The sequence below is a fragment of the Daphnia carinata genome, chromosome 1 (assembly GCF_022539665.2).
Source record: "Daphnia carinata strain CSIRO-1 chromosome 1, CSIRO_AGI_Dcar_HiC_V3, whole genome shotgun sequence".
Classification (NCBI taxonomy): Eukaryota; Metazoa; Arthropoda; class Branchiopoda; order Diplostraca; family Daphniidae; genus Daphnia; species Daphnia carinata.
In genome coordinates this window covers 5,409,545-5,435,111 of record NC_081331.1, presented here as the reverse complement: position 1 = coordinate 5,435,111, position 25,567 = coordinate 5,409,545, and the positions used below count along the sequence as shown (strand labels likewise).

General features: G+C 39.0%; 1 protein-coding gene across 1 annotated transcript; it reads left to right on the top strand.

Annotated features, from left to right (window-relative positions):
* On the top strand, positions 1-25,468 carry LOC130690847 (semaphorin-5A-like). The gene is made up of 12 exons (XM_057513713.2): positions 1-167; positions 6,661-6,988; positions 13,108-13,207; positions 17,134-17,282; positions 17,773-17,878; positions 18,804-19,316; positions 19,424-19,934; positions 20,155-20,371; positions 21,157-21,867; positions 22,174-22,539; positions 23,455-23,619; positions 23,910-25,468. Exons 2-12 carry the CDS (start codon positions 6,832-6,834, stop codon positions 24,374-24,376), a joined length of 3,462 nt encoding a protein of 1,153 aa, XP_057369696.1. The 5' UTR covers positions 1-167; positions 6,661-6,831; the 3' UTR covers positions 24,377-25,468.
* The last annotated feature ends 99 nt before the right edge of the window (positions 25,469-25,567 follow it).

The window sequence follows — 25,567 nt, the reverse complement described above, 5'->3', positions numbered from 1 at the left end:
GGAAGTTTGAACTACACGTCTCACTCTCGCCGGATTACATTTGCAGCTGTTTTGTTTTGTTAGTTTGGTTTTTTTGGTTGGCTTTCTGGAAATTGACTGTTACATCAAAAGGTGGTGATACGTTTTGGCTATTAGCCAACCACGTGGAATTTTTGGCGCCATCCCAGGTCAGTCGAGTTTTTGATTTTCGCGAAACAAAATAGCCAATTTCTATTTTGTTTCTTGTTTTTATTTGTGAGTTTATCTGCTATTCCGTCATCTACGATATTAGGTGATGAAATAGAATCGTGTTTTTTTCTCGGAAAAGTCGCCAAGGTTGTTGAAAGTAAGACGATACTTTGCCAACGCGAGTCCATCTTGAAATTCCGAAATTCCAAAAAAATAAAGTTAGTTGAGGGTAATGCCGAGATTATGTAGAAAGCTTGGACACGAGGGGGGCAAATGTAAGAAAAGAAAAGGTCAGTGAGACCGTCACTAATATCGGCCGACGACTGCCCGACACGTAGACGATTGTTCACAGATCCTCCTGTTCCCCAACAGTTGGCTGTCGGACTGAAATGACCATTTAAAACAGCGTGTAACGTGTTACTCGTAGGACGCTGATCTTTCACAGTTGAAATCCATTACTCACTCGGTACAGATTTTTTTTTTTTTTTTTAGGGGGAAAGGGGATATCAAATCAGGAAGAAAACGGTGAAACTAAGGATTTACACCTGTCGTTAACTGTTACGAACTTTTCAGATGTTTCAACACTCTTTTAATATTTGTTTCATCGTTTTCTTTTTCTTCGAGGCGTGTTGGCATCCTTTTTTGGTGGCGATTTTTGACGATCTGTTGGTCAATAGGCTCCCCCCCCCCCCATTCAATTTCAATAGCGAGGTTGCCGCTATTTGACGCTAATGAAAACAGATGAAATGTTTTGGATCATTGCCGGCTACCTTTTCTTTGCTTGCATTCGGAAAAAAAATTCTTTTGCAAGATTTTTAGAAGAACGTGTCTTTGTATATTTCATCATTTTTTTTTTCTCTCTACGTTTATCTCTCCCATTTAAAAAAGAAAAAGGCTCGTAAATCGTCTCTTTCACTCGGCGTCTAAAGTTTCTTCCTACGTGCGTATGTGACACGAATCAGCACAAAACGAGATTCTTTTTTTTTTCTTTTTCTTTTCTCATCCTGAAAGTCAGACCCCATTATCTGCGATCGTTTTCCAGCTGATTCTGCCTCTTTTCAGATGCTCCTCGTTTCCCCCTTCGTTTGGCTATTGACGTCCAAATGTGTTGTTAGTTAAGACGCGTCCACTGTCTCCATCTAAATAAGAGATGATCTCACACTGTCGCCCTTTTCGTACAGAAAACAAGAAGCATTTAAAAAAAAAAAAAAAAAGAAAATCACAGACGCACGCTGACTTAACAATACGAGAAAGCACAACGTTTCCCTTTTTTTTTTTTTCCTTCTTCTTCTTTTGAAAACAATTTTTTGTGTGACAGACGGGCTTGAGGGTGCAGCGTTTGTTGGAATGGACAGAACACGACACCTCTGACCGCGCCTTCTTCCTCGACTTTCGTCATCTTTTTTTTTTTTTCTCGATGTTTTTACTTTGAAAATTCTCTTGTTGTAGAAAAAAAAAAAAAAAACCCTGTCCCACTTCAGCCATAACGTGCTAATCTACACACAGGGATTTCTTTCTTCTTTTGCCAAGGTATCTCTTGTCGTGTAAACAACATTGCGCAGTTGTTTATTCAAATGTGTGTTTTTTCCCGCGCTGCGCAATTTCGTGATGCGCAATGGGAAGAAAAAAACCAAATGGCCGCCCATTTTTTTTTTTTTTTAGCTGAGAAATGCGTGACCAGATCATAAACAATCATTTTTTTTTTCTCCTTTCATTATGTTGATATTAAAAAACACACCTTGCCCGTAAAGAAAATGAATAGGGGGGGGGGGGTAATAGCAAATTGATTGAAAACGAATTTCAAATGCTAATTGCTTTTTTTGGCGAACACTCGGACAATTTTTGACGCACCTATGCCGTTCCTTTGCACATTTTTTTTTTTTTTTTTGCTATTTCCCTTTTACGTAGGAGCGACCAAAAAAAAAAGGGAGAGGAACGGAACACGTTGTTAAACGCACACCGGAGCGCTCGGCGGGAGTCTTTCTTTCTCCTCCTGCCGGGTTTGTTAGACTCTGTTAAAAGGCCAAATTTAAAAGGACTCTTTGTCTCCAAGCCCTTTAATAAGTTTAATTTTTGTTCTAATTTCTTTTTAAAGGGGAAAATAGTTGAAGTCAAAATGACATTAAAAATGAAGTTACACCACCAATTTTTTAGTTTTGAAATAATGGCGATGGCGACTCGATGATGATGATGGCCTCTCATCACTGCCCCCTTTTTTTTTGACTCCGGTGTAGTAAAAAAAAAAAAAAAAATGTCTTGGGTTCGTCGCCAGCCTTTCCACTCGTTAAGGGGCTGGTACATCCCTCTAGAGAAAGCCATTTTTATTTTTTTTTTTTTACCTGTTGCCCATCCTTAATTCTATCGTTGAGGGCATACTGTAATAAAAAGATAATAGATGTTGATCTGTTTATTATTACTGGTATATTTGGCGTTCAAGGTCTCAGACTCGTAGTGGCTAAAGACAACAATTGGATGATTTACCTTTAGGTCCAGCACAGGTAATAATCGATTGGACTTTCGGAGGGGCTTACTTACAAAACACAATTGTACTGAAAGGGAAAAAAAAAAAGAAAGAAAATCAGCGTCTTGAAAAAAATTATGGCCACGCATTTCTCCCTTCAGTTTGCCCGTCCCTTTTTTTTTTTTTTTTTTTTTTTTTTTTTTTTTTTTTTTTTTTTTTTTTTTTTTTTTTTTTTTTTTGAGGGGGTCTGGTCACTTGCCCTTACATGGAACACTAGAAAGACGACGTGTAAAAAAGAACAAAAATTGTGGTACAAGTTTAAAAGAAAAAAATCTCACCCAATATGTATTCCGGAGCACGTGACATTCGTCACTCCCGCCGAGACCTTAAGAACACACTCACCCCAACAAACTTGTCTTGTTTATCTTTTTTTTTTTATTTAAAGAAAGAAATTTGTTTTTTTTTTTTCGTCTTTCTCCTTATATAGCTTCATATACATGTTCGCTTATCTTTTTTAAGTTTTCTCTCTGCGCTATAGGAAAAAAAAAATCTGGTTATTTCTTTTTCCCAATTTCGGGGCCATTGTATGGGCTGACGACGCAATGTGCTTCAGGGGGGAACACAAGTAAGAGAGTCACACACACACACACACACAGTCCCGATTTAGTGTTGTCGGGACGACGACCTACCTCCAGCAGACTCTCACCGTGCAACCCAAAACCCTATACAGATAACAAGGGGCCGTGGTTTTTAAATAAAAAGTCTGAAACACACATACACGGGAGTTGATTGAAAAAAAGAGAGAGAGAAAAATACAAAAGATTTTTGGAAAACAAAAAAAAAAAACTAAATAAGGAAAAAGAGGGACACTATTTAAGGACCTCCTCTGTGAAAAAATGTTGCACGTGTTTTTAAATGTCCAATGCACACACACACACACACACACCCATTGTTTTTCTTGGGCATTTAAACTTGCGTTTAAAATGACGTCATTTTCTTTTAAAAAAGAAAATATTTACAATCAATCGGATTAAAGGAGAAGAGAGATCATCAAGGGCCACCAACGAACTCGGGAGTTCATCGTTTGAAATTTTTCCTTTTTTTTTTGTGTTTTTATTCCGACATAGCAACTCATAACATCATCATCGTGAAATCATTGAATCATTTCCCTCCGGGCGACATGTTTCGTTCCCTACGTAGCAATTGGATTGTTAGTGTAATTTTTGTAACAATTATTTGTTGATTCATTTTTTTTCTTTCTTCTTTTAAAGGACGGCCTATACAACTCCATTTTTTTTTTTTTTTGAAATCAAAGCTGGTGGCTACACAAGGCTGAGCGTGACTAGCGTTCAAACTTATACCACCAAAGTGTGACTATGTATATTTTTTTTTCTTTCTTAGCGTTCATTGGCTAGTTTTCATTGTTGGGCTTCTTATTCGACATGCTGAGGTAATTATATGACTAGGTGCATGCGCTATCGTCCGTCTTCTTACGGAGGCCGGCATTGTTATTGTCTTTATCATCAGGTGCGATAAAAGAAAAACACGGCAGTAAATCTGATAAGGAAATTGTAGGAAGTTTAGAAGGAAAAAAAAAAAAAGAAGGAATACGAGACTCGTGAGAGGTAAACACGTTTACCTGGGCTACGCAACAGGGGTGCACTTTTAGAACCAAAACATTTGATTTCGGACGTTGTTGTTTCCAACTTGTGACGTCAAACATAATGGGACATGTCTGACATTGTTTTGACTATTTTGTTGTGCGAAAGTAATTGAAGGAGAAATCGATGATTGGAAAATTGTTTAGTTCTCACGTTGATCGCACATCACGTACCGCTCACGATATCATTTGATAATGATATCGTTGTCCGCAGCTGCGGATTTTGAATATCGAAGAAGCCACGCCCTTTCGAGGAGAGGTTAGATAAACCTCTGCGTGATTATTCCCGATTTCGTCATCGTGATCGAAACGTGTAAGGATGGGGGTACGGCTCGATTTTCACGCAACCGACAATTTTTTTTTTTTTTTTTTTTTTTTTTTTTTTTTCAAAGTGAATTTGAGCTACGCCGTTGATAACCGATAGCTGAACTCTGAGACTTTTTTTTTATTCTCTCAAAAAACGAACGGACGGCCAAGAAGAAGGAAGAGCTCCGTTTGCATGGCTGCATCTTAGGATCGCGCGATTTTCAAAAGGCGTCACACGATCCCCCTATTTTTCTTATTGGTCGAATGCATTTCACGTTTAAAAAACATAAAGAAAAATGTATTTCGACTATCTAACGTATTTTCTCTTAAAAGAAAATGTTTTGTCTATTTTTAAGAAATAATTTTAGAGTAGGCCAAGCAGTTCGTTAAACCTGACACGATAGCAGTCGATCGCCCCCTACAGGCCCTAGCGTCCACTTTAATGAATAGCCTTCACCTCATTATAAAAACGAGGGGAACTGAGGTCCGGCATGTAGGTAACCGTTGTTCCCCAAATCAACGTTTTCCATCTGAAAATAAAATAAAAATCTCTTATTTTCTAAAGAGAGGGAGGAATGAATTAAAAGCTGAAAAAAAAAAACACACACACACACAAAAAAATAAAGAAGCTTATTATTATTCGGCCACTGTTTCCCTTCTTTTTGTCCCAACGTTTTTTTTTTGTTTTTTTTTTTCTTTTCTCTTAAAAGAGGGAGGGCATGTCCGGCGATATCGGACGTCACCATCTCGGAAGGAGAATAAAATTTAAGAGTTTATTCTTTTAGCTTTCCTTTTATTTCCCCCTCTCCAATCAAGATTTCGAAAATGGCACTCAATCGTCGTCATTTGAGCCCATGTTTTACTTTGATTTTCACTTCGCTGATGAAATTCACAATCGATGCGCGTTTGCATCGCAAATTCCGATCACGACGTTTTCAAAAAAAAAAAATTCTGTTTAATTGTAAAACTGTTATCCGGTCACGTTTGTGTCTTGTGTACGTGACGGATATTTGAAACGAACATCGAACGATTGTGAGATGAAACCGATCGCATTGCCAACTCCGGAAAAAAAAAGTTTCTTTTCACACACACACACACGCGAAGCTGCGGAAAGACAAAATAATTGGAGAACACACTTGGCTCAATGTATCCGGTTAAAAGGTGGAAAGAAAGTTTATCAAATGTTCGTTAGCCATTTGTCTGTGTAGGTCGTTTTTTTTTTAATGCGTGTGTGTGTTATTCACCTCATCACACACGCGCGCGCATGTGTGTGTGTGTGTCTGTCTCTTATTATTTATGTTTCCCGCTTGTTTATTAACTGGCGAATCGCTACTAGCCAAACATCATTTTTTTTTTTTTTTTTGTTTTTGGCGGTGCGCGTTTTGTAAGAAAAGGAAAAGAAAATGAAAAATTTCAATCTTGTTTTGCTTGAATAAAAAGTGAAACAGAAAACAACAAACGAAATCAAAGCTGACACGGACACGCACCCCATTTTCAAAATGCCCGCCCTCCATTTCAAAACTTTACACGAGATAAATAAAGTGTTGCATTCATGTTAAAAGGAGAAAACAAAGAATTATCCCCCTTGTTAGTTTGTTTGAATTTGTTTGGGGACAACCGTCGAATCATATCAATCACGTTTTTAAGATTTTATTTGGCTGACTTTTGCTCATTTCATGTTGAAATGCCGCAAGGTTAAAAAAAAAAAGAAAATGGTTCATTAAATGTAATTTTTCATTGGCTAGATTTTGGGTTAAAAAAACAAAACAAAAACACGTTAACGATGTTCCCTAGCGCAATCTTTGCACTCTCGTTGTCTTTTTTTATTTATTTTGTGTCTCGCTCCCACTTGTAAATTTGACAACGGTTGCCCGCAAGCGTTTCGAACCGCTTCGTTTTCGTGCAAACTGACCGCTCCCTAATGCCCAACTAGTTAGAGCAAATCAGAATAATGTGTTTTCTGAAGGGGGGAGGGGACATTGACTTTCCTGTGATTCCTTTTGCTCATTTTCAAATTTACTCATTTTTTTTTTTTTTTGTTCTTTTTTTTTTTTTTTATTGACAGAAGAAGAAGAAGAGAGAGAAAAAAAAAAAAAGGGGCCTCCGGACCGGATTGGTTTAAAGATACGCCCCAATGGCACGTTAAGGAGTGTCAGCGTTCGCCTCGTTTCAAACCGCACCCAGAACGCGCGCGCCACAGATTTCGATTTGTTTTTGTTTTGAAATCACGAAAAGGATGAAAATGATGGCGGATATGGGAACCGCTATTCGATTGCTCGTGACGACCTTGACCATGACGGCGATGCTCGACTTATCTTCGGCTATTGAACATCATCATCATCATCATCATCGAAGCGATGAACAGCACGATTTCCGTCAACCCAGTCAGCGAGGTAAGTTTGTTTTGTTTGTTTTTTTTTTCAATGAAAATGTCCGTGTAGGTGCAAAACAAGTTAACTAGTCAGGTGAAAAGCGTGAGAATGCATGCGGTTTTGGCGAGACGGATCTATTAATGGGCTAACATTGAAAGCGGTAGCTCCTCCCGCGTGACGGATGTGTCTGACTATCCGTTAAAAAAAAAAAAATTGTTTTGATAGTTTCATTGCCTTTTTGCATCCACTTGTTGGTTCAAAGTTCTTCTTTCTTGCGCGTATGTTGCAATAGGATTTGAATGGGCGATGAGGTTTTTTTTTTTTTTTTTTTTTTAGTTGCTGACATTCAGTGGGACGAACGGGATCCTCCCTTTAATCCCATCATTTTCTTTTTCCTTTTTTTTTTTTTCTAAATTATTTTTTTCTTTGTGTGTGCGTGATGATACACCTGGGATTGAAGCTCATTCTGTAGACCCCGGCTGTCGAGTGATGAACTCTTTTTGATCTATCATTCCCAAGTCGACAGGGGAGGGAAAAAGAGGGCAGCTGAAATCGACGTTATTGTCAAGAAAAAGCCCCGAGAAAAGAAACAAAATTAATCGGGACTATTAAAAAAAAAAAAAAAAAAAAAAAAAAAAAATACGATGAAAATGTGTACCACTACATAAAAATAGAAGAGGGGAAACAGCTTTGTTTATAAATACGACATTAAAGAAAAAAAAGAGGCAGAAGGGAGGGGGGAATAAATTCTCTACGGTTAGGCTACTTACGTGTGCGTCCATAGCTGAGTAGATTATCAACACAGAACATGCCAAAAGAAAAAAAAAAAAAAAAAAAAAAAAAGAGGGAGAGAGACTTTTATGGGTTATTATAAATCTTGATATAGTCCTATAAATGTATATTTATATGTGCTCTGCATTTTTCGTTTCTTTCCCCCTAAAGCTCATCGCACGGTGTTATGCCATACGTTTTAAAGCTTTCCCCTCCCTCCGAAATAGCGTTCGCCTTCGGCATCGGGAGACAAAAAAAAAAAAAAAACGTCCACATTTCCCAGTCGTTAACGACATGTTGAAAGACGGCAGGTCAGTTGCGTGCAAAACGTTATTGAATTTAGTCCTGGAATATGTTCACAGTTTGGGGGGGGGGGGAAAGAGAGAAAGAGGTACGATGATGAGTTCGGGACGTTTAAAGATGGCCGTTTTCAACGGAATGCCGAATGGCTTAAGAAAACAAAAAAAATGCGAACCCGGATGGAGTACGCGCACACAAACCAAAAAAAAAATGTTTGCTTTTGAAAAATGTTGAAATGAATGTGTCCGGTTTAAGAAGACGTGGACCAAAATAGAGGAGGGGAAAAGCTTTAAAAAAAAAAAAAAGAAAAAGAAAAACCTTTTGATTATTTGGTTAGAGTTCTCTCCTTTTTTGGGAGGGAGGTTTATGTTTTTCACCTTGGTTCTTTGATTCCACTTTGTTATCTATCAATTTTTGCTCTAAAAAAAAAAAAAAAAGAGGGGGCCAGTTTTTGATCAAGTAGAGTCCAGAAGCGAAGAAAACCCGTCAATTGCATCACGTACGTTTGACTTGTGAATAGAATAGCACAGCAGTGGTAGCAAACAGAAATGTATATAGCCAGTCTGAAAAAAAAAAAACCCAAACGTTCAAACATTTGCATAACTCGTATGGCGCGTCGGGCTAAAAAAAAAAAAAAAAAAAAATGGAAACGTGTGCTGAAAAAAGATTTTTTTTTTTTTTGATGACTTGCGTTTGCTCCAGGCTAATATCCAGGGCATAACATTTTTCTTTTCTCTTTCATTTTTTTTTTTTTTTTTTTGGTTAAATGAAAAAAAAAAAAAAATCCAATTCTTTAGTCGATGACGTTGCCCCGTTAGATATGACACGATGGAACATTTGGGGATAAAAAAAAACAAAAAAACAAAAACAAAAACAAGTTGAACGACTACCGTCATAGGTTCACGCGAAATGGGTGCTCCGCCTTAAGCTTCTTTGAAAACGTGCGGAATGAACGTCATTGAACGCGCCACTTTCAACGCACCGTTGGCCACAGGTGAAATATTAGACGAGAGTCATATCACGCCCATAGAAAATGCTTTTCTTCGTCACGCCATTTATTTATTTTTTTTTTTTTTTTTTTGCGATGCCCGCGTTTCGTTTACGAGGCAAAATAGAGAGCGATGTAAAAAAAAAAAAAAAAAAAAATGGAAATCATTTAGGGACAATTGTAAAACGGCACTTTGTTTTTTAAAATGTTGATATATTTTTTTTTTTTTTAAAGATCTAGACTTTCCTAATATGGATCTTTAGATAGTCTATTTTTCTTTTTCTGAAAATCATTTTCGAAACAAAATTTCTTCCCCTTACCAACATGTTTTGATTCTCTCTTTTTTTCTTTTACCTGACGGCCGACATTTGACAGGGCCAGTAGCGATCAAATTGTCTATAAAAAAAAAAACCTTTTGTAAAGATCACGATTTTTCCACGTAAAATGGGAAATTGAACGAGATCTCTCCAAAACGGCAGTTTATCTGAATTTTGAATTTGTTTTTTTTTTTTTTTTTTCTCCTAAAATAAATGAATAAAAAAGAAAAAGGGGGGGAGAGGGAAAGAAAAGGCCATCTGCTTTTTTCGAGTCGTGTTTAGAGGGGCAGCATAAGAATTGTGGACGCATGAACAGAATGGATCATCTTCTTCTTGTAACGTTTTGCCCCGACGTCTGGAGAATGTCTAATGATTTTTTGTGTGTGTGTGTGTTTTCCTTAGCCCCTTAAGAAACGACCCCGTTTTCTTCAAACTTTTTTTTTTTTTTTTTTTTTTTTTTAAGTAAAAATTATTCTCATGCATGGAGTCGAATAGAAATGGAGAACGCCATTTTCTTATTCAAATTTTTTTTTTGTGTGTGTTTTTACTCTTGGACTTCTCCTGCGTTCACTTCTCGAGTCTCTTCGATGTCTTCTGTCTCTCTTTTTAACTGGAACTTTCAAGTTAAAAAAAAACAAACAAACAAAAAAAAACAAAACAAAAAGTGAAATCGTTCTTTTTTAGTTCACTCCCCTCCAATTGTTTTTTAACGCCATTTGATTTAACTGACATCTCAACCTATGCGGCGAGCGCCTCTTTTTTTTTTCTCGAGTTCAATCTGAAACGAAGTGCAACGTGTAAGAAAAAAAAAAATAAATGTAGCAAATCGAGAAGAAAAAACAAAAGAGGTCACCACCACCTCATTAACGTATTAAATTTTATTTAAATAGCGGTAAATGTCCACCATTTGTAAACCTTTACGCTTTGCGTGCAAGATCTATGCGGGCTTTATCGCGTTGCGCAAACGCACATAAAAACAAGAAGAATTAAAAAAAAACACTACTCGAATTTCTCTTGATTGAACCGCCTTCCCCCTAAAAGAAATCGAAATAATGTTAAATCCAAATTTAAAAAAAAAAAAAAAAAAAAAAAAAAATGACAATGTCCAACAATATTTTAAAAATTTAGAACGGGTGAATTTCTCGTACGCATTTCAATTCCAATCTAAACATTGTGATCGTACTGTAAAAAAGAAAAAAAAAGAAAAATGTTTAGACGAAATTTAATGGGACGGCGAGTGCGCGTCTTTGTTTTTTTGTTTTTTTACCTGTAGACTATCGTCACCTTTTCAGCTTGGCATTAGCCGCCCGCGGGACTGTCGGCATTTTTTTTTTCTCCCCTTTTTACATAAATATTTCTTATTTAAGCAAAAATTTATTTTCTTCTTCTTCTTCTTCTTCTTCTCCTTCTCCTCTTGTTTCTCCGTCTTCGAATTCGAGTGAAAGGCGCTTCGCTGTTGTTTTGCCTCACGCCGTTGGCCAACGTTTTCCCCGTCTGCCTTTAAGCCAATCTGTTTTTTGTTTTTTTTTTGTTTTGGCCCCGGTGTTAGCGCGCAGCTGTTCGCTAATCGGCTCCCAACGGGCCTTAAGATGCGCGTCCAATTATTGCGACCCGGCCCTGGTTAAAGTTCACGCTCTAAATTCTCTGGCCGTGTCGTCCGCTAGCGGCTGCGTTAATTAGCGGGCCGGCTACGAGCTTTCTTAATGACAGTCCGGTTGTGTATATGATGTTTCCCCATGATGTTTCCCCCCTTTTTTTTTTAACGCATACGCAGCACACGGTGCTACTATGTAGGATACGAGCATATAGCCTCGTGTTTTGTTTGTCTTGTTTCACCTGTGTGTCTAACTTTTTATTTTATTTTTTTTTTTCGAAAGATCCTGAATAAGAAAACGAGGAATGTGTTGGTCCTCATCAGACGCACTTCTTCCTACCCTTGCGCGCTCTCTGTGTATATAGGTATTTATAAATACAGTATACACACTGACAAGCTAGAAGTCCCCTATTATTATGCAAACAAAGAGGATATTTTTTTTTTTTTTTTTTTCCTTTTTCTTTTTCGAGATGTTTGTGTGTTGTTTCATTTTCGACCTTCTCCGACCGCTGCGTGAACACATCCCATCGCAGAGCAGCCGCATTCGTGTTGGCTTTTACCGTGTCGGGTTGAAGAGATCAAAAACTTGTCATTCGTCGCCTTTATTTTTCACGACGCTTCGTTACCTTATCGCTCTGGCCATGACCACCTGTTTCTTTTTTTATTATTGTTATTATTATTTATTTTTTATTTTTTATTTTTTTTTTACTTGATTTGTCTTGAGGTCTTTTGTATTATTATTATTATTTTTTTTTTTTTTTTGGTGGTTCTCATTTTCACCAGATGTGTCACTTTACATTGAGGTACGCGCATGCGTGCGACGTAGCCCCGACTCGAAATGTAAATTATGTATTTATTTATTTATTTATTTTTTTTTTCTTTAAGTCAAGAACAAAATATGTGAACTCGTGAACTGGGACCGGTTTTTTGTTATGTTCAAAAAGACTTTTTCGGCGCGCGTTTCGTTAGAAAATAGAGAGCCACCTAAAGTTTTTTTTTTTTTTTTTTTTTTTTTGACATTCCCACCCGTGCCCTGTCCAGTGTGGAATAATGGGAATCCCGCAAGGTTTTTTCTTTTTTTTTTTTTTTTCACGCAAAATATCCTTGGCTGTTAGGAATGGACATAAAAGGAAAGAATCGAAAGTTTATTTGTGCGTTTTGATCGATTGAAATGAAATGGAAACGAGGCGAGGGCTTGTAAAGAGCACTGATAATCATAATCGAAAACCAGAGTTGTCGCAAAACAGGGAACTATTCCCGATGACGATTTTCATTTGTTTTTTTGTTTTTTTTTACTGTTAAATATTCGCGTGCCGGCTTTTTTTTTGTTTTTTTTGACGACTTGTTTATTTTATTTTATTTTTTACCCGTCACTATGATTTAAATAAGTTGTGAGGACCGGGAGGGAATGTAGATTTTCTTTTATTATTCCCCCCCCCCCCTTTTTTTTTTTTTTTTTTTTTTCTTGTGTTCCAGTCGAGAAAATGTCTGTGTGTCTCTCTCTTTTTTTTTTTTTTTTTTGTTTTATTTTCTTTTATTGAACTGTTGGCTCATCATTCCACTCCCATTTTTCTCCTCACCCAAACGCGGAGGAATTCCAACCGAACCATCGGCTTCTAAACAGCTCATGAATACGATTTGCATAATTTTTTTTTTTTTTCGTTTCCTGTCCCGCACGGGCTTCTCCCCCCCCCCCCTTCCAATAAGACTAGCACCGTACCCAACTTGACTATTCGATTTAGGCTCTCCTTCTCTTTCTCTCGCTTGTTTTCCCTTCCCCTTTCGGTCGTCTCGTTCGTGAAACACCTGTCTTTTTTTTTTTTTTTTTAACTGTCCTTGTACCATTCTCTTTGACCCCGAAAGAAAAAAAAAAAAAAAGGAATACATTTTAATATGAGGTAATTAAAAAGGAGAAGACGAAAACGAAATGTGAAATGCCTTTTGTTTCGTTAGATAACGTAGTCCGTTTTCATTCGTTTGAGTCCACCATCTTTAAAGCAATAAAGCGCAAAGAAACGGGTCCAATTCATTTTTTTTTTTTTTTTTTTTTTTTCGTGTTTGCCAATTTTATTTTCATTGTTATGTTTATTTTATTTAATTTTTTTTCAAAACATTTCTTTTACATAATAAAACTATTTCATTTTTTTTTTTCCTGGTTCAATTTTTGCAGATTTGGAACAGTCGATGGTTTGGTTTAACCACACCGGTGCCCGTACTTATTCTTCATTGGTGTTCGACGTGACGCGAGGTCAACTGATCGTAGCCGCCAGGTAAAAACAAAAACAAAAATCTAATCATCGATTCCCTTTTTTTCTTTTCTTCATTTAAAAAAAAAATGTATGTGTCTAGTATAGCGGCCGGGTCACACATACCTTTAAAAGGGAAGCCCGTTCTTTCGTTTAAAAAAAAAAAAAAAAAAAAAAAAATCGTATTGGTGGGTATGGCAACGGACCCTCAACTCGTTTGGGTCACTTTACCCCTTTTGGGCAAAGGTATTTAAATGTATGCTCGTCTTCGTCCCTCTCACATCCGTCTTGAATATCTCCCTAACTCACGTCGCAACCAACAAAGTCCGACGAAACTCTATAAGGAAAAAGCGGGTAGACGGTCCCGATATCTTCGTGAACGAAACCCCGAGGGCGGGCTTGCCATCTTTACGTGTTAAAAGTCCGTGCCCCATATAAATGCCGGGACATTCCAATCAACGGGCCATAGAAATCAAAGTCCTTATGTGAGCTACAAAAAAAAAAAAAAAAGTTCGAAATTGGGGCCAAACTAAAAATATGCCGTTTAGCGTTTGGAGATGGGGGGGGGGGGGGGAGAGAAGCCACTTCGGTTAAATAAGGGACTCGCGTATTCACGGTGATTTTGCATGTTGCGAGTGGACGACCAATGGCGATACAAACGGCGTGAAACTATAACAATAGCGGCCACTCTGGCGATTGTATATGACGCAATGATGAAGTGAAATCATTAAAAAAAAAGAAAAAAAAAGAAGGGGGAGTTTGCAATGGAAGCTAAGAAAAGCCGTATCACGCGGGACGAGGTGAATAGGAAAACAATCCTGATGGCGAGCAGAAGGGGGGGGGGAGGAGGAAAACGTTTCTCTTTGGAACATTTTTTTTTTTTTCTTTTCTTTTTCTTAAGAGCTTAGCCGTAAAAGGATTAATCTCGTTACGGGGGGACATTAAGCGGTGCAGCAGGTGGTGCTGAATGTGCGCTGCACGCTGTCTCTGTTGTGTGTGTACATTTTTATATTTATATAGATATAGCAAAAAAAAAAAAACACAGGTGAGAGAGGCAAATACAGTTTAGCTATTTACCTGTATAGCCTCCATTTAAAAAAAAAAAAGATTTTGTTAGTGGGGGATTTCGTAGGACTTTCACCACGTTCAATGAAAACTTTTGATGTTGACAGAGACTATTGTCTTTTTTTTTTTTTTTTTAATGTTTAATTTAAAAAAAAAAAAGTGTTACGGAGAAGGAAGAAAAAGAAAGAAAAATCAAACAAGAGAAATGTGTGTTAATAGATAATAGCTGTAGGTTGGGTTATGTACATTTTTGGATCGTAATTACGTGATGCAAAAAAAAAAATAAAAATAAAAAGAAGATGTGTAAATGTTCCCCCCCCCCCTTTTTTTTTTTCAAAGGAAAGGTGTCGTCGCTTTAAAAAAAAATAATATTTATCGCCGTTGATGTTCTTTTAGTATGTAGACGCCATCTAGACATCCTTCTTTATTTTTTACGTCGTTATTGCGAGGATGAAATGCAACCGGGTAATAATCCCCGGGACTAATAATTATCGTTTACACCGGTTGGTATTTATTTTTATTTTTTTCAATTCTCCGTCGTTTTGGCTTTTGTGATGGCGCTGCCCATTGAATTTGATTATTAAGAGTCTTCCATATAATTTTCAGATTTCAAAAAAAAAAAAAAAAAAAAAAAAAAAAAAAGAAAATTTAAAAAAAACCCAAAAAAAAAAAAAAAAAAAAAAAAAAAAAAAAAAAAAAAAAAATTTAATGTTGTAAAAAAAAAAAAAAAAAAAAAAACATTTTTGAACAAAAGAAAAAATCAGGAAAGAAAAGGGACCATAAAACATGAGACACTAAAACAGCTCTATGGGATCTCATAAATATTCATCGACTCCATACAGATAGGCGGTAATGATTTTGTGTCACTGCCATCGTCCACGGCGAATAGTGTACGGTGTTCTTTTTTTTTTTTTTTCTCCCTACATGGTTGGCAACATCAATCAAACCAGTTTGACACACACACACACACACTAAAAAAAAAAAAAAAAGATAGACAATCCGCCGCGCACACTCGCCCCCCCCCCCCCCCCCCCCCCCCCACCATCAACATTTGGATCATTGCGCTCGAAAATTTAATGAAAAACCGTGGTCCCCCATCAATCAAAATCAGACCGAAAATGCGTAGGGAAAGTGACACCCTTAGAAGGCGATGGGTTTACCTCTTCTCTTCGAATTGCATCACGACAAATAAGGCAGCCTTCTTCTCGTCAAAGAAAAAAAAAAAAAAAAAAACGCATTAACCAACACAGAGTGCGATTGTTGCAACGAATAATGAGAGAGCTCTTTGCGGAGGTCAATTGAAACATACGGCGTCAATTTAAAAAATAAATTCGAACCCAATGATTTTGGACTTTGGACTTTTTTCAGCATAGAATTGGGCCCTTTTTTCTTGTTTTCATTTTCGATTGGCTTTTTATTTATTTATTGTTTATTTTTCTTCTTCTATTTTGATGTCATTTAACTGCCTCGCTCGTTTTTTTGATCGCCGATATTCCAACCGGTTTCAATGGCGTCCTAATGGCTCGTTCCACTCCCAGATGTTGTAACCAAGCCGATCGACATGTTTCGGTTTTTTTTTTTTTGTTTTTTTTTTTTTTGTTACGAAAGACAAACAAAACATAAAAGAAGGGGGGGGGGATTAAAAAATATCAAACGTCTCGGGAATTTTTTTTTTTTTTTTTTTTTTTTCATTTTCTTTCGTGCGCTTGTGTTTTAATTTCGATTATTGCACGCCATAATTTATGGGTGACATTGGCAAATGTCGCCATTTCCTTGAAATCGCTTTGCTAATAAAAACAAAAAAAAAAAAACGTGAAATATTTGCGTCCCCTCTCCTGTTTGGCCTCGATCGCGTGATTGCATTGCCGCTGCGGTAATAAAGATCTCGAAATCAGATGAATAAAATATATCCATAGAACGCCCAAAGAAAAACAAAAAAAAACAAAAAAACAAAAAAAAAAATTTCGTATTTGACTTTCAAATGCCATAAGATTTGTGTTTATTTGGCTATCACTTCCATATCTCCGATCGGCATTTTGAATCGAATGATGGATGGCAGGCTGAGAGAGAGAGAGAGGCACTAGAGAACGGGATTTGAACTCATCATTCAATCGGAGATATATGCGTGCGACCGTATCTTTTACGTGCGTATCTATTAAAAAAACGAACCACACAGCGGAAATAAAAAAATAAACAAAACAAAAAAAAAAAAACGGAGAGATGTCGGTGTGATTCGAGCAAAAAAAAAAAAAAAAAAGAAAGAAGGGCAAGACCACCCGCTGAGGTGATTGTGTGTTCACGTCCGGGATGATTTATAGCAGCTTCAGTTTTAATTTTATATTTTTAGTTTAGTCTTTTTTTTTTTTTTTTTAATAGTCGGTGTGAAACGGCGTTTGGTTATGGAACAACAAATACGGCCCCACAATTTCACGTTTCCGTGCATCGTTTTTTCTTTTTTTTTTAGACGGACTATTGTTTGAGAAATCTGTTCTTTAATGTTTCGATTCTCGGCCGTTGTGGACTGTCGTAAAATTGCGGGAAAAAAAGAAGAAAAGAATAAGATATAAAATTGATATTGTGGAATGAAGAATAGGATCTCACTGCAGGGCACCGATTTCAATGGACAAACGAAAATGAATGAGTTCAAACTAAAACTCATTTGCATACGCTGGTAGAATTGAAAATGTTTTTTTTTTTTTTTTTTTTTTTTTCTTTTTTCAAAATCCACCGCGTTTTGAAAAATGAATTTAATTTACGAATGCCGCGCCGCGTTATTAATTTTCAGACTTTCAATCTTTTGTTCGCATTTCTCATTCCCCTTTTCTTTTCTTTTCTTTTCTTTTTTTTTTTTTTTTTCCCCTCAAATTCAAACCGCAACATTTCAGGGATTACCTGTTCCGTTTGAGCTTGGACGGACTGGCTCTACTGGAGGAGTCGCGCTGGCCGGCCGCCGACGAAGTTGTCCGTCTCTGTCAAGACAAGGGCCAGTCTGAGGACGACTGTCACAACTACATCCGCGTTCTGCACGTTCACGGTATGCGACTCAAACACTTTTGAATTTATTGTTTTCTTCTTTTTAAGGGCGATGTCGAAAGAAAACGAAGAAAATTCCTCGCCATCTTTTTTTTTTTTTTTTTTTTTTTTTTTTTCCCTTTTTTTTTTTTTTTTTTTTTTTTTTTTTTTGTTCTCTCCATTTCGCTGGACGTCATGTGTCATGTCAAACTTGATTCTTTCCCGTCGGTAGCCCGAACGGTAAAAAAAAAAAAACGGACAAATGGCTCGATCCAATGCCTTATTAATCTCGCCATCAAAAAAAAAAAAGCCGGTTGATGCCCAAATTAAAAAGTCAAAAGAATTAAAAAAAAACAAAAAACAAAAAAACATATCCCCTAAAAAAAAAAAAAAAATAATAATAAAATAAATAAAGGACAAGCAACGACCTCTAAAAAAGAAACAAACAAAAAAACCACTCGATAATTATGTATATGGAAATGTATTTTCTCTTATGCGTGTCGTCTCCTTAGGTGAGCGAGTTCTGGCGTGCGGGACCAACGCCTTCTCGCCGCGCTGCTCCTGGCGTCCGGTGGAGGCCATCGACGTCGTCTCGGAATGGTCATCGGGCGTTGCCAGGTAACATCAAACTATTTGCGCTATTTCTTTTTCTTTTTCTTTTTTTTTCTTTCTTTCTCTCTCTCTCTCTCTCTTTCTTTCTACACTTGTTTTGATTGAAACAACTAACAGCAGCGTCTGATTTTGGGGGAGAAACGTACCGTTACGTGAAAATAATTTTTCTTGTTTGTTTTTTTTTCTCTACTGACGCGGTTTTTATTATAACTTTGCATAATAGATTAGAGCCCTCCCGCTACGAGCATTACGCGCTATTTTCCGATAACATTTTTCTTTCTTCGCTGCTTTCTTTTCGAAAAAAAACAAACAAACAAAACAAACAAAAGAAATGACGGTGGGGAAATTATTCAACGTGATTTAACTAAAGAAATTTGTCAGTGGGAGAAGCTTTAAAAAATATATAGACAGTATATATAGGGGATTAAAGAGATTGGGCTTTAAAAAAAAAATTTAGATATTTTGTTGTTGTTGTTTCGTGAAAATAACGGCCATGTCTCCGGCGTCATAATCCCGTTTTGCATATGCGCATTAACATACATTCCGTGACGAAGCTGAGGCTATCTCGCTTATGATCTGGCCAACTCCTACAATGGAGCGGTCGCTGCCTTTTTTTTTTGTTTTTTTTTGTCATAAAACAAAATTTTCTTTAAAAAAAAAAAAAGGAAAAAAGAAAACCGGTAGAAAGTTTGAAATAGAGCGGCTGACGAATTATGAATGGGTTGAAAGGTCTTAATGGCAGTTAATGTAAGGTTTCTTCTCATTTTCCTCTCTCCATCGTTTTGTCGGTTTCTGCGCACCTTTTCTCGCTCATCTTTAAAACAAAACAAAACAAAAAAAAAGCCCATCGCAATAAATCATTCACCAAAATGTTCTGTACTTAAAAAATTAATGGAATTTAAAAAAAAAAAAAAAAAAAAAAAAAAGACAGGTGTCCGTACAGTCCTCACAGTCGCATCAGCAGTTTGCTGTCGACTGGACCGGGAGGTTCGGCCGATTTGTATATCGGCTCACCGACGGATTTCTCCGGCCAGGATAACGCTATCTACCGGCTGCCTTTGCCCACCACCGCTGGCGCTAGCGGCAGCACGTCCCACTCGCACAACAAGGGCCGCTTGAGGACGATGCAATACAACGCCAAGTGGCTGAACGTGCCCGAATTCGTCGGCTCCGTCGAAGCCGATCATTTTGTTTACTTCTTTTTCCGCGAGGCGGCCGTCGAGTACAGCAATTGCGGCAAGGCCGTTTATTCGCGCGTGGCCAGGGTTTGCAAAAACGATTGGGGCGGTGGCCAGCTGATGCTGAAAGACACTTGGACGACGTTCTTGAAAGCGCGATTGAACTGTTCGCTGCCGGCCGAATACCCGTTTTACTACGACAACATTCAGAGCGTCACTTACCTGGAAGAGGAACGCCTCTTTTACGCCACGTTCACCACTCCAGAGTAAGTTTTGAATCAATTGAATGCGTTTTTTTGTTTCTCGGCACTTTTGGCATCGGCACAAGAATAAATAAATAAATAAATGAATCATTCATTTCCCTTCCAACCAGGAATTCAATTGCCGGATCGGCAGTATGTTCTTTCACGCTCGACTCGATGCAAGAGTCTTTCGCCGGCCCGTTCAGATCGCAGTCGAGCCCGACGTCGACGTGGGAGAGCGTCCATTCGAGCCACACGCATTCGCATTGCGATTCGCATCATCAGAGCCATTCGTCTTCGTTGCATCCGAGCACGAGCAGCTCGCTATTGGAAGCCGAAAAGTACCAGCTGATGGATCGCGCTGTCCAACCGGCGGCCAGGCACGGCAAGAACGGACTCGGCCCGCTCATTCGGCTCGATTTAGAACGTTTCAGCCACATAGCTGTCGACGTGGTGGCCACCAAGATCCACTCGTCCGTTCACGTTCTGTACGTGGCCAGCTCTCGAGACGGCCTCATTCGCAAGTACTCTGTCTTGCCCAGGACGCAGGAAGCCTGTCTCGTCGAGATCATCGATCCTTTCAAGTCGTCCAGCCAACTGGCCGACCGCCAGATTAAAACGATGCAATACCTCAGACAGCAAGTATGTCACATCGCCTAAAAACCTTGATCGTTTCTCTTTTGTTTTTGTTTTTTTTGTTTTTGTTTTTTGTTTTTTGTTTTTTTGCCCCTTTTGTGTTTCTTTGTGAAATGCGATCTATTAAGCCACGTCTTTTGTTTCTACTTGTCTTTGTCGCCTCTTTGTAACACTGGTATCATGTGTCTCTCTCTCTCTCTTGTGCCGAAAAAAAAAAACGTTGCAGAACGCCCTTTACATTGGAACGGAGAACCAAGTGATCCGGCTGGGCGCTAGCCAACGATGCAGACGCTTCACCACCAAGATGCAGTGCCTCAATTCCATGGATCCTTATTGCGGTTGGCAGTCGGTTCTCGAGGAGTGTTCGCCGCCGCCCAACAAGAATCCGCTCGTCTCTTACTGGCAACAGAGCATTACCAGCTGTCCCATACTCAACGCTCCAGGTGAGCAAACATAAATTTATTTCTTTTTTTTTTTTTTTTTTTTTTTTTTCAAATTTAAATTTCGAAATAGATTAGCATTTGTTTTTTGAACAGTGTTTGGATAGAAATCAGTGGGCACGGGGTTCTATTGGTTTGCTAGCGCTTTGTTTTGGTGGTCGTTCAAAGAACAAACGACGTTGCTTGATAACGAATTGATTGAACGTTTGCAGAGTTTGTTCGTCGATATTTGAACTGCAGCTTGTTTGAATATGCATGTTGTTTGGGGGGGGGGGGATAGATATTTAGACAAGTGGGTAGATTACAATCCTTTTTTTTTTTTTTTTTTTGTTAGCTATCGACTGTTGTTTGTCGTTTACAGCAGCCAAAATGACCGAATGTTTTTCTGTTGTCGAGCAGAGAAAAACGGCAGCTGTAACAATTTTCTACCTCGCTTTTTTCTTTTATCTTGCCATCTTTTCTCCTTTTCGACACTTGCCAGATAACAATTTTTGCCACGCAATAGAACCTCAGTTTGAAAGGTTAGCGAGTCAATCTGCAGTCTAGTTAATCGTTTAAAACCGTTACATGTTTTCTGGGGTTTTTCGCTTTTCGTTTCGAAATCAAGTAAATACGTGCCGAATCACCACGACAGCTGTTTCAATATTTGTTTACCAACTGCCAACATCATGCAGTAACATGAACACATTTTATAGATACCCCCCCCCCCCCCCAAAAAAAAAAAAAAAAAAGCAAAAGGAGAATCCATGAATAATTAATTGAATTCTTTCGATTTTTTTTTTTTTTAGTCGATGGCGGTTGGGGAGAATGGAGCGAATGGGCGCAGTGCGCGCACACCGGTGATGGAGCCCAAGGAGATCGCTGTTCGTGCCGCCAGCGCCAGTGCGATCGACCGGCACCCGCGCACGGTGGCCAGCGATGTCTGGGTCACGGTCACGAAGTGACCAACTGCACCCGACACGGAGGCTGGACCGAATGGTCAGCTTGGTCGGCCTGCTCGCAGACTTGCGGCTTGGCCGTCAAGACCCGTCGCCGATCGTGCGGTAATCCGGAGCCGGCCTTTGGCGGCCGACTCTGCGTCGGTCCCGATCGCGACGAGATTTACTGTCCGAGCAATCCGCCCTGCCCAGTCAAGAGTGTTCCACCTGTTGATGGCCAATGGTCCGACTGGGGCGACTGGAGCGAATGTACCGCGTCGTGCGGTGGTGGATTCCGCTCGCGGCTGAGGCGCTGCGACAGTCCGCCGCCGCAACACGGCGGAGCCGATTGTTCCGGCTGCGGTGTAGAATACGAAACGTGCAATGTACACGCCTGCTCTGAAGCCAAAAAAGTCACCTCTTGGACGCCTTGGCTGCTGGCCAACGACACGGATCTCGGCCGCATCGAACGTCGATTCCGTTTCTCTTGCAAAGCGCCTGTCGACATGAACCTGCTCAAAGTCGGCGCCGTGAAACTTGAGGAGCGCATCTGCCACAAGGACGACACCTGTATCAGAACAGGTTCGTTTTTCTTTTCACTTTGATCTTCATTCCGTATACTTTTGTGTTTGACAAGTGGCTCGTGTACAAATCACGAGATGGAGGGGGTTTGAAAAGCGCACGGTCATTGTCGTTCCTTGTGCTTTTTCGTATGCTGCATTTTTTTTGTTTAGAAAACTCAACGCCTTTAATGTGCAGCACGATGTCAACAGATGGCATTCCAGAAGCTTTGCTATTCAAAAACGTGCCGCTATTGCAACTAACTTTTTCTTTCTTTTCTTTTTTTTTTTTTTTTTTTTTTTTTTTGTTACGTGTCAAAAACACAAGATTCCGGCAATACGGAAGGCGGTTGGTCTGAGTGGTCAGATTGGACGGAATGTTCTCGCCAGTGCGGAGGAGGACGGCAACAGCGGACGAGGACTTGCGAAGGACCGGGTTACCTGCGCTCGTCCGACTGCGACGGTCCCACTTTGATGGAGCGCGTCTGCAATCTGCAGCCATGCAAAGGCGTCTGGAGTTGCTGGACCGACTGGTCGTCGTGTTCGGTCACGTGCGGACAAGGAACCCGCTCCCGTTCACGGACGTGCTCCGTTGAAGGCGGTGACGACCCTGCCGCCTTCAACGACTTGGACGTCGAAGGATGCGTCGGTCCGTCCGAAATGAAAGAATATTGCAATAATCCCAGTTGCGAACGTAAGTTTTTCTTATCTCACTTTTATTCCCTCCATTATTTTTATTTATTATTTTTCTTTTCGTCTTCCTAAAACATTCAGTTTTAGCGGAATGGGAGCGAATTGGCAATGTAGTTTTGTTTTTTTTAGTACTGTTCGCGGTCGTAATAAAAAGCGCCGAGTAAAGTGGTTTAACTGCTGCCGGTCCCATAATAGAAAACGAGAGAAAATGGCATTGACGTGTAGGAGTTGCGTGCCGTCCGTGCCCATCTACAGGATGAATGATATTAATTTAGCCATCAGGGATTCGATTGATTTACAACCGTAGATAGCCAAAAATAAAATAAAAACAAAAGAAAATGAAAAACGCAAAAACATCCGGCAAGGGAAATTGTCTGTGCATAAAATTCGTTTCAATAGTCAGATAAAAAAAAAAAAAAAAAAAAAAAAAAAAACAAAAGGGAAAGAGAGAATCCTGTTGTGCGTTATCTATTCGTTGACCATTTATGTCAAATGCATCGAGTGTGGCTTGTTTATTAGCATGGTCCGTTAGCGTTGCAACTAGACACGGAAAATGTGATGCAATGGCGCAATAAGCGTAGCCATGTCCAGCAGCCGTATCATCATAATTTTATGCGTCTTCACTGTTTGTGTTTTTTAAATGAATTGATTTGTTTATTTTGAAATCAGTGAAATTTTTATTTGCTGGTCGTTTTTACTTCGCGTTATTAAATTTTTTTTAAAGAGCGTGATTCGCTGTTTCCCCTCTTATGGCGTGTGAGAGCCGTTTCACGGCGGAATTCTATTATTGCGCTGTAAGAAACATGCGGTTTTTCTGTTTCACAAGTTTGTTTTTATGTTTACAGTCGTATGTTAATCATCATACTTTTATTTTTATTTATTTATTTATTTATTTTTTTTTTTTCACGACATACAGCGACGGAAGGATGGGACGCTTGGTCGTCGTGGTCGCTGTGCGACGCGGACGGGATGCAGATGCGGAGGCGCAGATGCCTGGTGGGCGATCTTGGACAAGGCACCGCACCAGGATTGTGCCAGGGGCGTAGCCAAGAAGAGCGTGTTTGCATCACTAATCTAGAAGGTGCGTATTATGACCATATGGCGTAGGTGCACGCGTACACGTCGTGCGTGATTAGCCCAGTCAAAATATTTGCGTTGGGTTTTGTTTTCTTCAACGGAAGAAAATTCTATAATCAAAGTCTGACATGATGATACCTTTGATTCTTTTCACTTTGACTTGTTAAACCTTTGACTGTTGGGTTACGAAATTGGGTATTTTGCCCTTATTGGCGTCATCGTGTGAAAATTTAGCGTACGATTTTGTAATTCATTTGCATTCAATTTCATGATGTTTTCTTTTCTTTTGAACAGACAACACGTTGGCGGTGGCTTCATTGAACAGTTTCGATCAATCGCCGAAAGGAGTGATTATCGGCGCTGTTATTGTGGGCATCTTTGGCGGCTTGTTCCTGACGTTAGCCGTCCTGATTGTGTGCCTGCGCGCAAAGGACGGCCAGCTGGATCTCGGTCGATTCGGCACCATAGTAGGGGGCAGTAAGCCGCGGATACCGTCCAGTCCGCATTACTTGTCGGCCAAGCAGCAGAATCACTACGTCTCTGTCGGGTCGCTCGACTGGAAAAAGACGAGCGGCATCGAAGATGTCGGTGGCGGTGGCGGCAACGGCAGTTTGAGCACGTTGGGCCGGGGACTGCGGCCGCCGCCGCTCAAGATCAGCAACAGCAACGTCAGCGACTATCCGACGGCCACCATCAAGCGCAACAGTGGCGGCCACAATCAGATGAGAACCAACATCGAAGCCGACATAATGTACCGTTGATGTTTCAACGGGCAGACGTTGGCACTCTCTCGCTCTGTCTCTTTCTCTCAATCTTTTCAATCGAGGTGATATGACTTTTATAAGAAAATGGAAAACCTTTTGTTTTGTTTTTTTTTTTTTTTTTTTTTTTTTTTTTTTTTCGCATTGATTTTAAAAGTTTAATTGATTGAACGTCCATTTCATCGGTCGGTGTTGCTTTTAAATTGTTTTCTTTTTTCAAAGCTAACCTCGTCAAAGAGTATAACCAAGTCAGATTATTAACTTGACTCTATTTTTTATTTTTTATTTTTTTATCTTTTTATATCATTGTGGGATAAGTGTGTGTGCGTGAGTGAATGTGTACGTACGTGGATGTTCGACTCGAATTTTTACCTGTACATTTCAAAACTATATTTTAATGACTTATTATGCAATACTCTGACTGACATCGTTTATGTTGCGCTTGCGCTGTCTGTACAGATTTTCAAATTATTTCGTGACATATGCCTTAAGCCGTTTAAGTGTCCTCTAAGACGGTTCATAGCCAGCTCAAAACTTCATCCATTCGTATCTGTTTGCTTTTTTTTTTTTTTTAATGTACAAAAAACAAAAACAAAAGAAAAATGGTTTAAAAAAAAAAATTATTATTATAGTTGTACACATTAACCATGTGCCGACATTGATCGTAGATGGAATAACCTACATACCTGACTAATCGCCTTAATCGAATAAATTTTTATTGTTTATTGTTTAGTATTAGCTAATATGAAACAGGATTGAATCATCCAAATAACCTCAAGACTAAAAAAAAACAACGACGTACGTTCGGGCTGATTGTAAAGCTCGCGTACAATTGGTTGAAACAAAGCTATTTAAAGGCTATAGAAATCAACAACTTTTTCGACAAAAGTTTCGGTGAATATCATGTGCCATAATCATATCGTGACATTTAGTTTTACTTGATATACTTGACCTGCAAAATGACGTATCCATCAAGTATTGCGTGAATCGTGTGTACGATTGATCCATTTCGTTCTTCTCTTTGTTTTTATGTGTGTTCCATGTCGCTTGCCTTTGACGTCGTTGTGGAAAATACAGCACAGTGCCCCCTCATTGTATTTCGATTGATGCTCAGTTCGTTCAACTTCCTCGTGCTTTGTCCGCATGTCTTTTTTTTTTTTTTTCTTACCTGAAAATTAGACATGCGCGTTC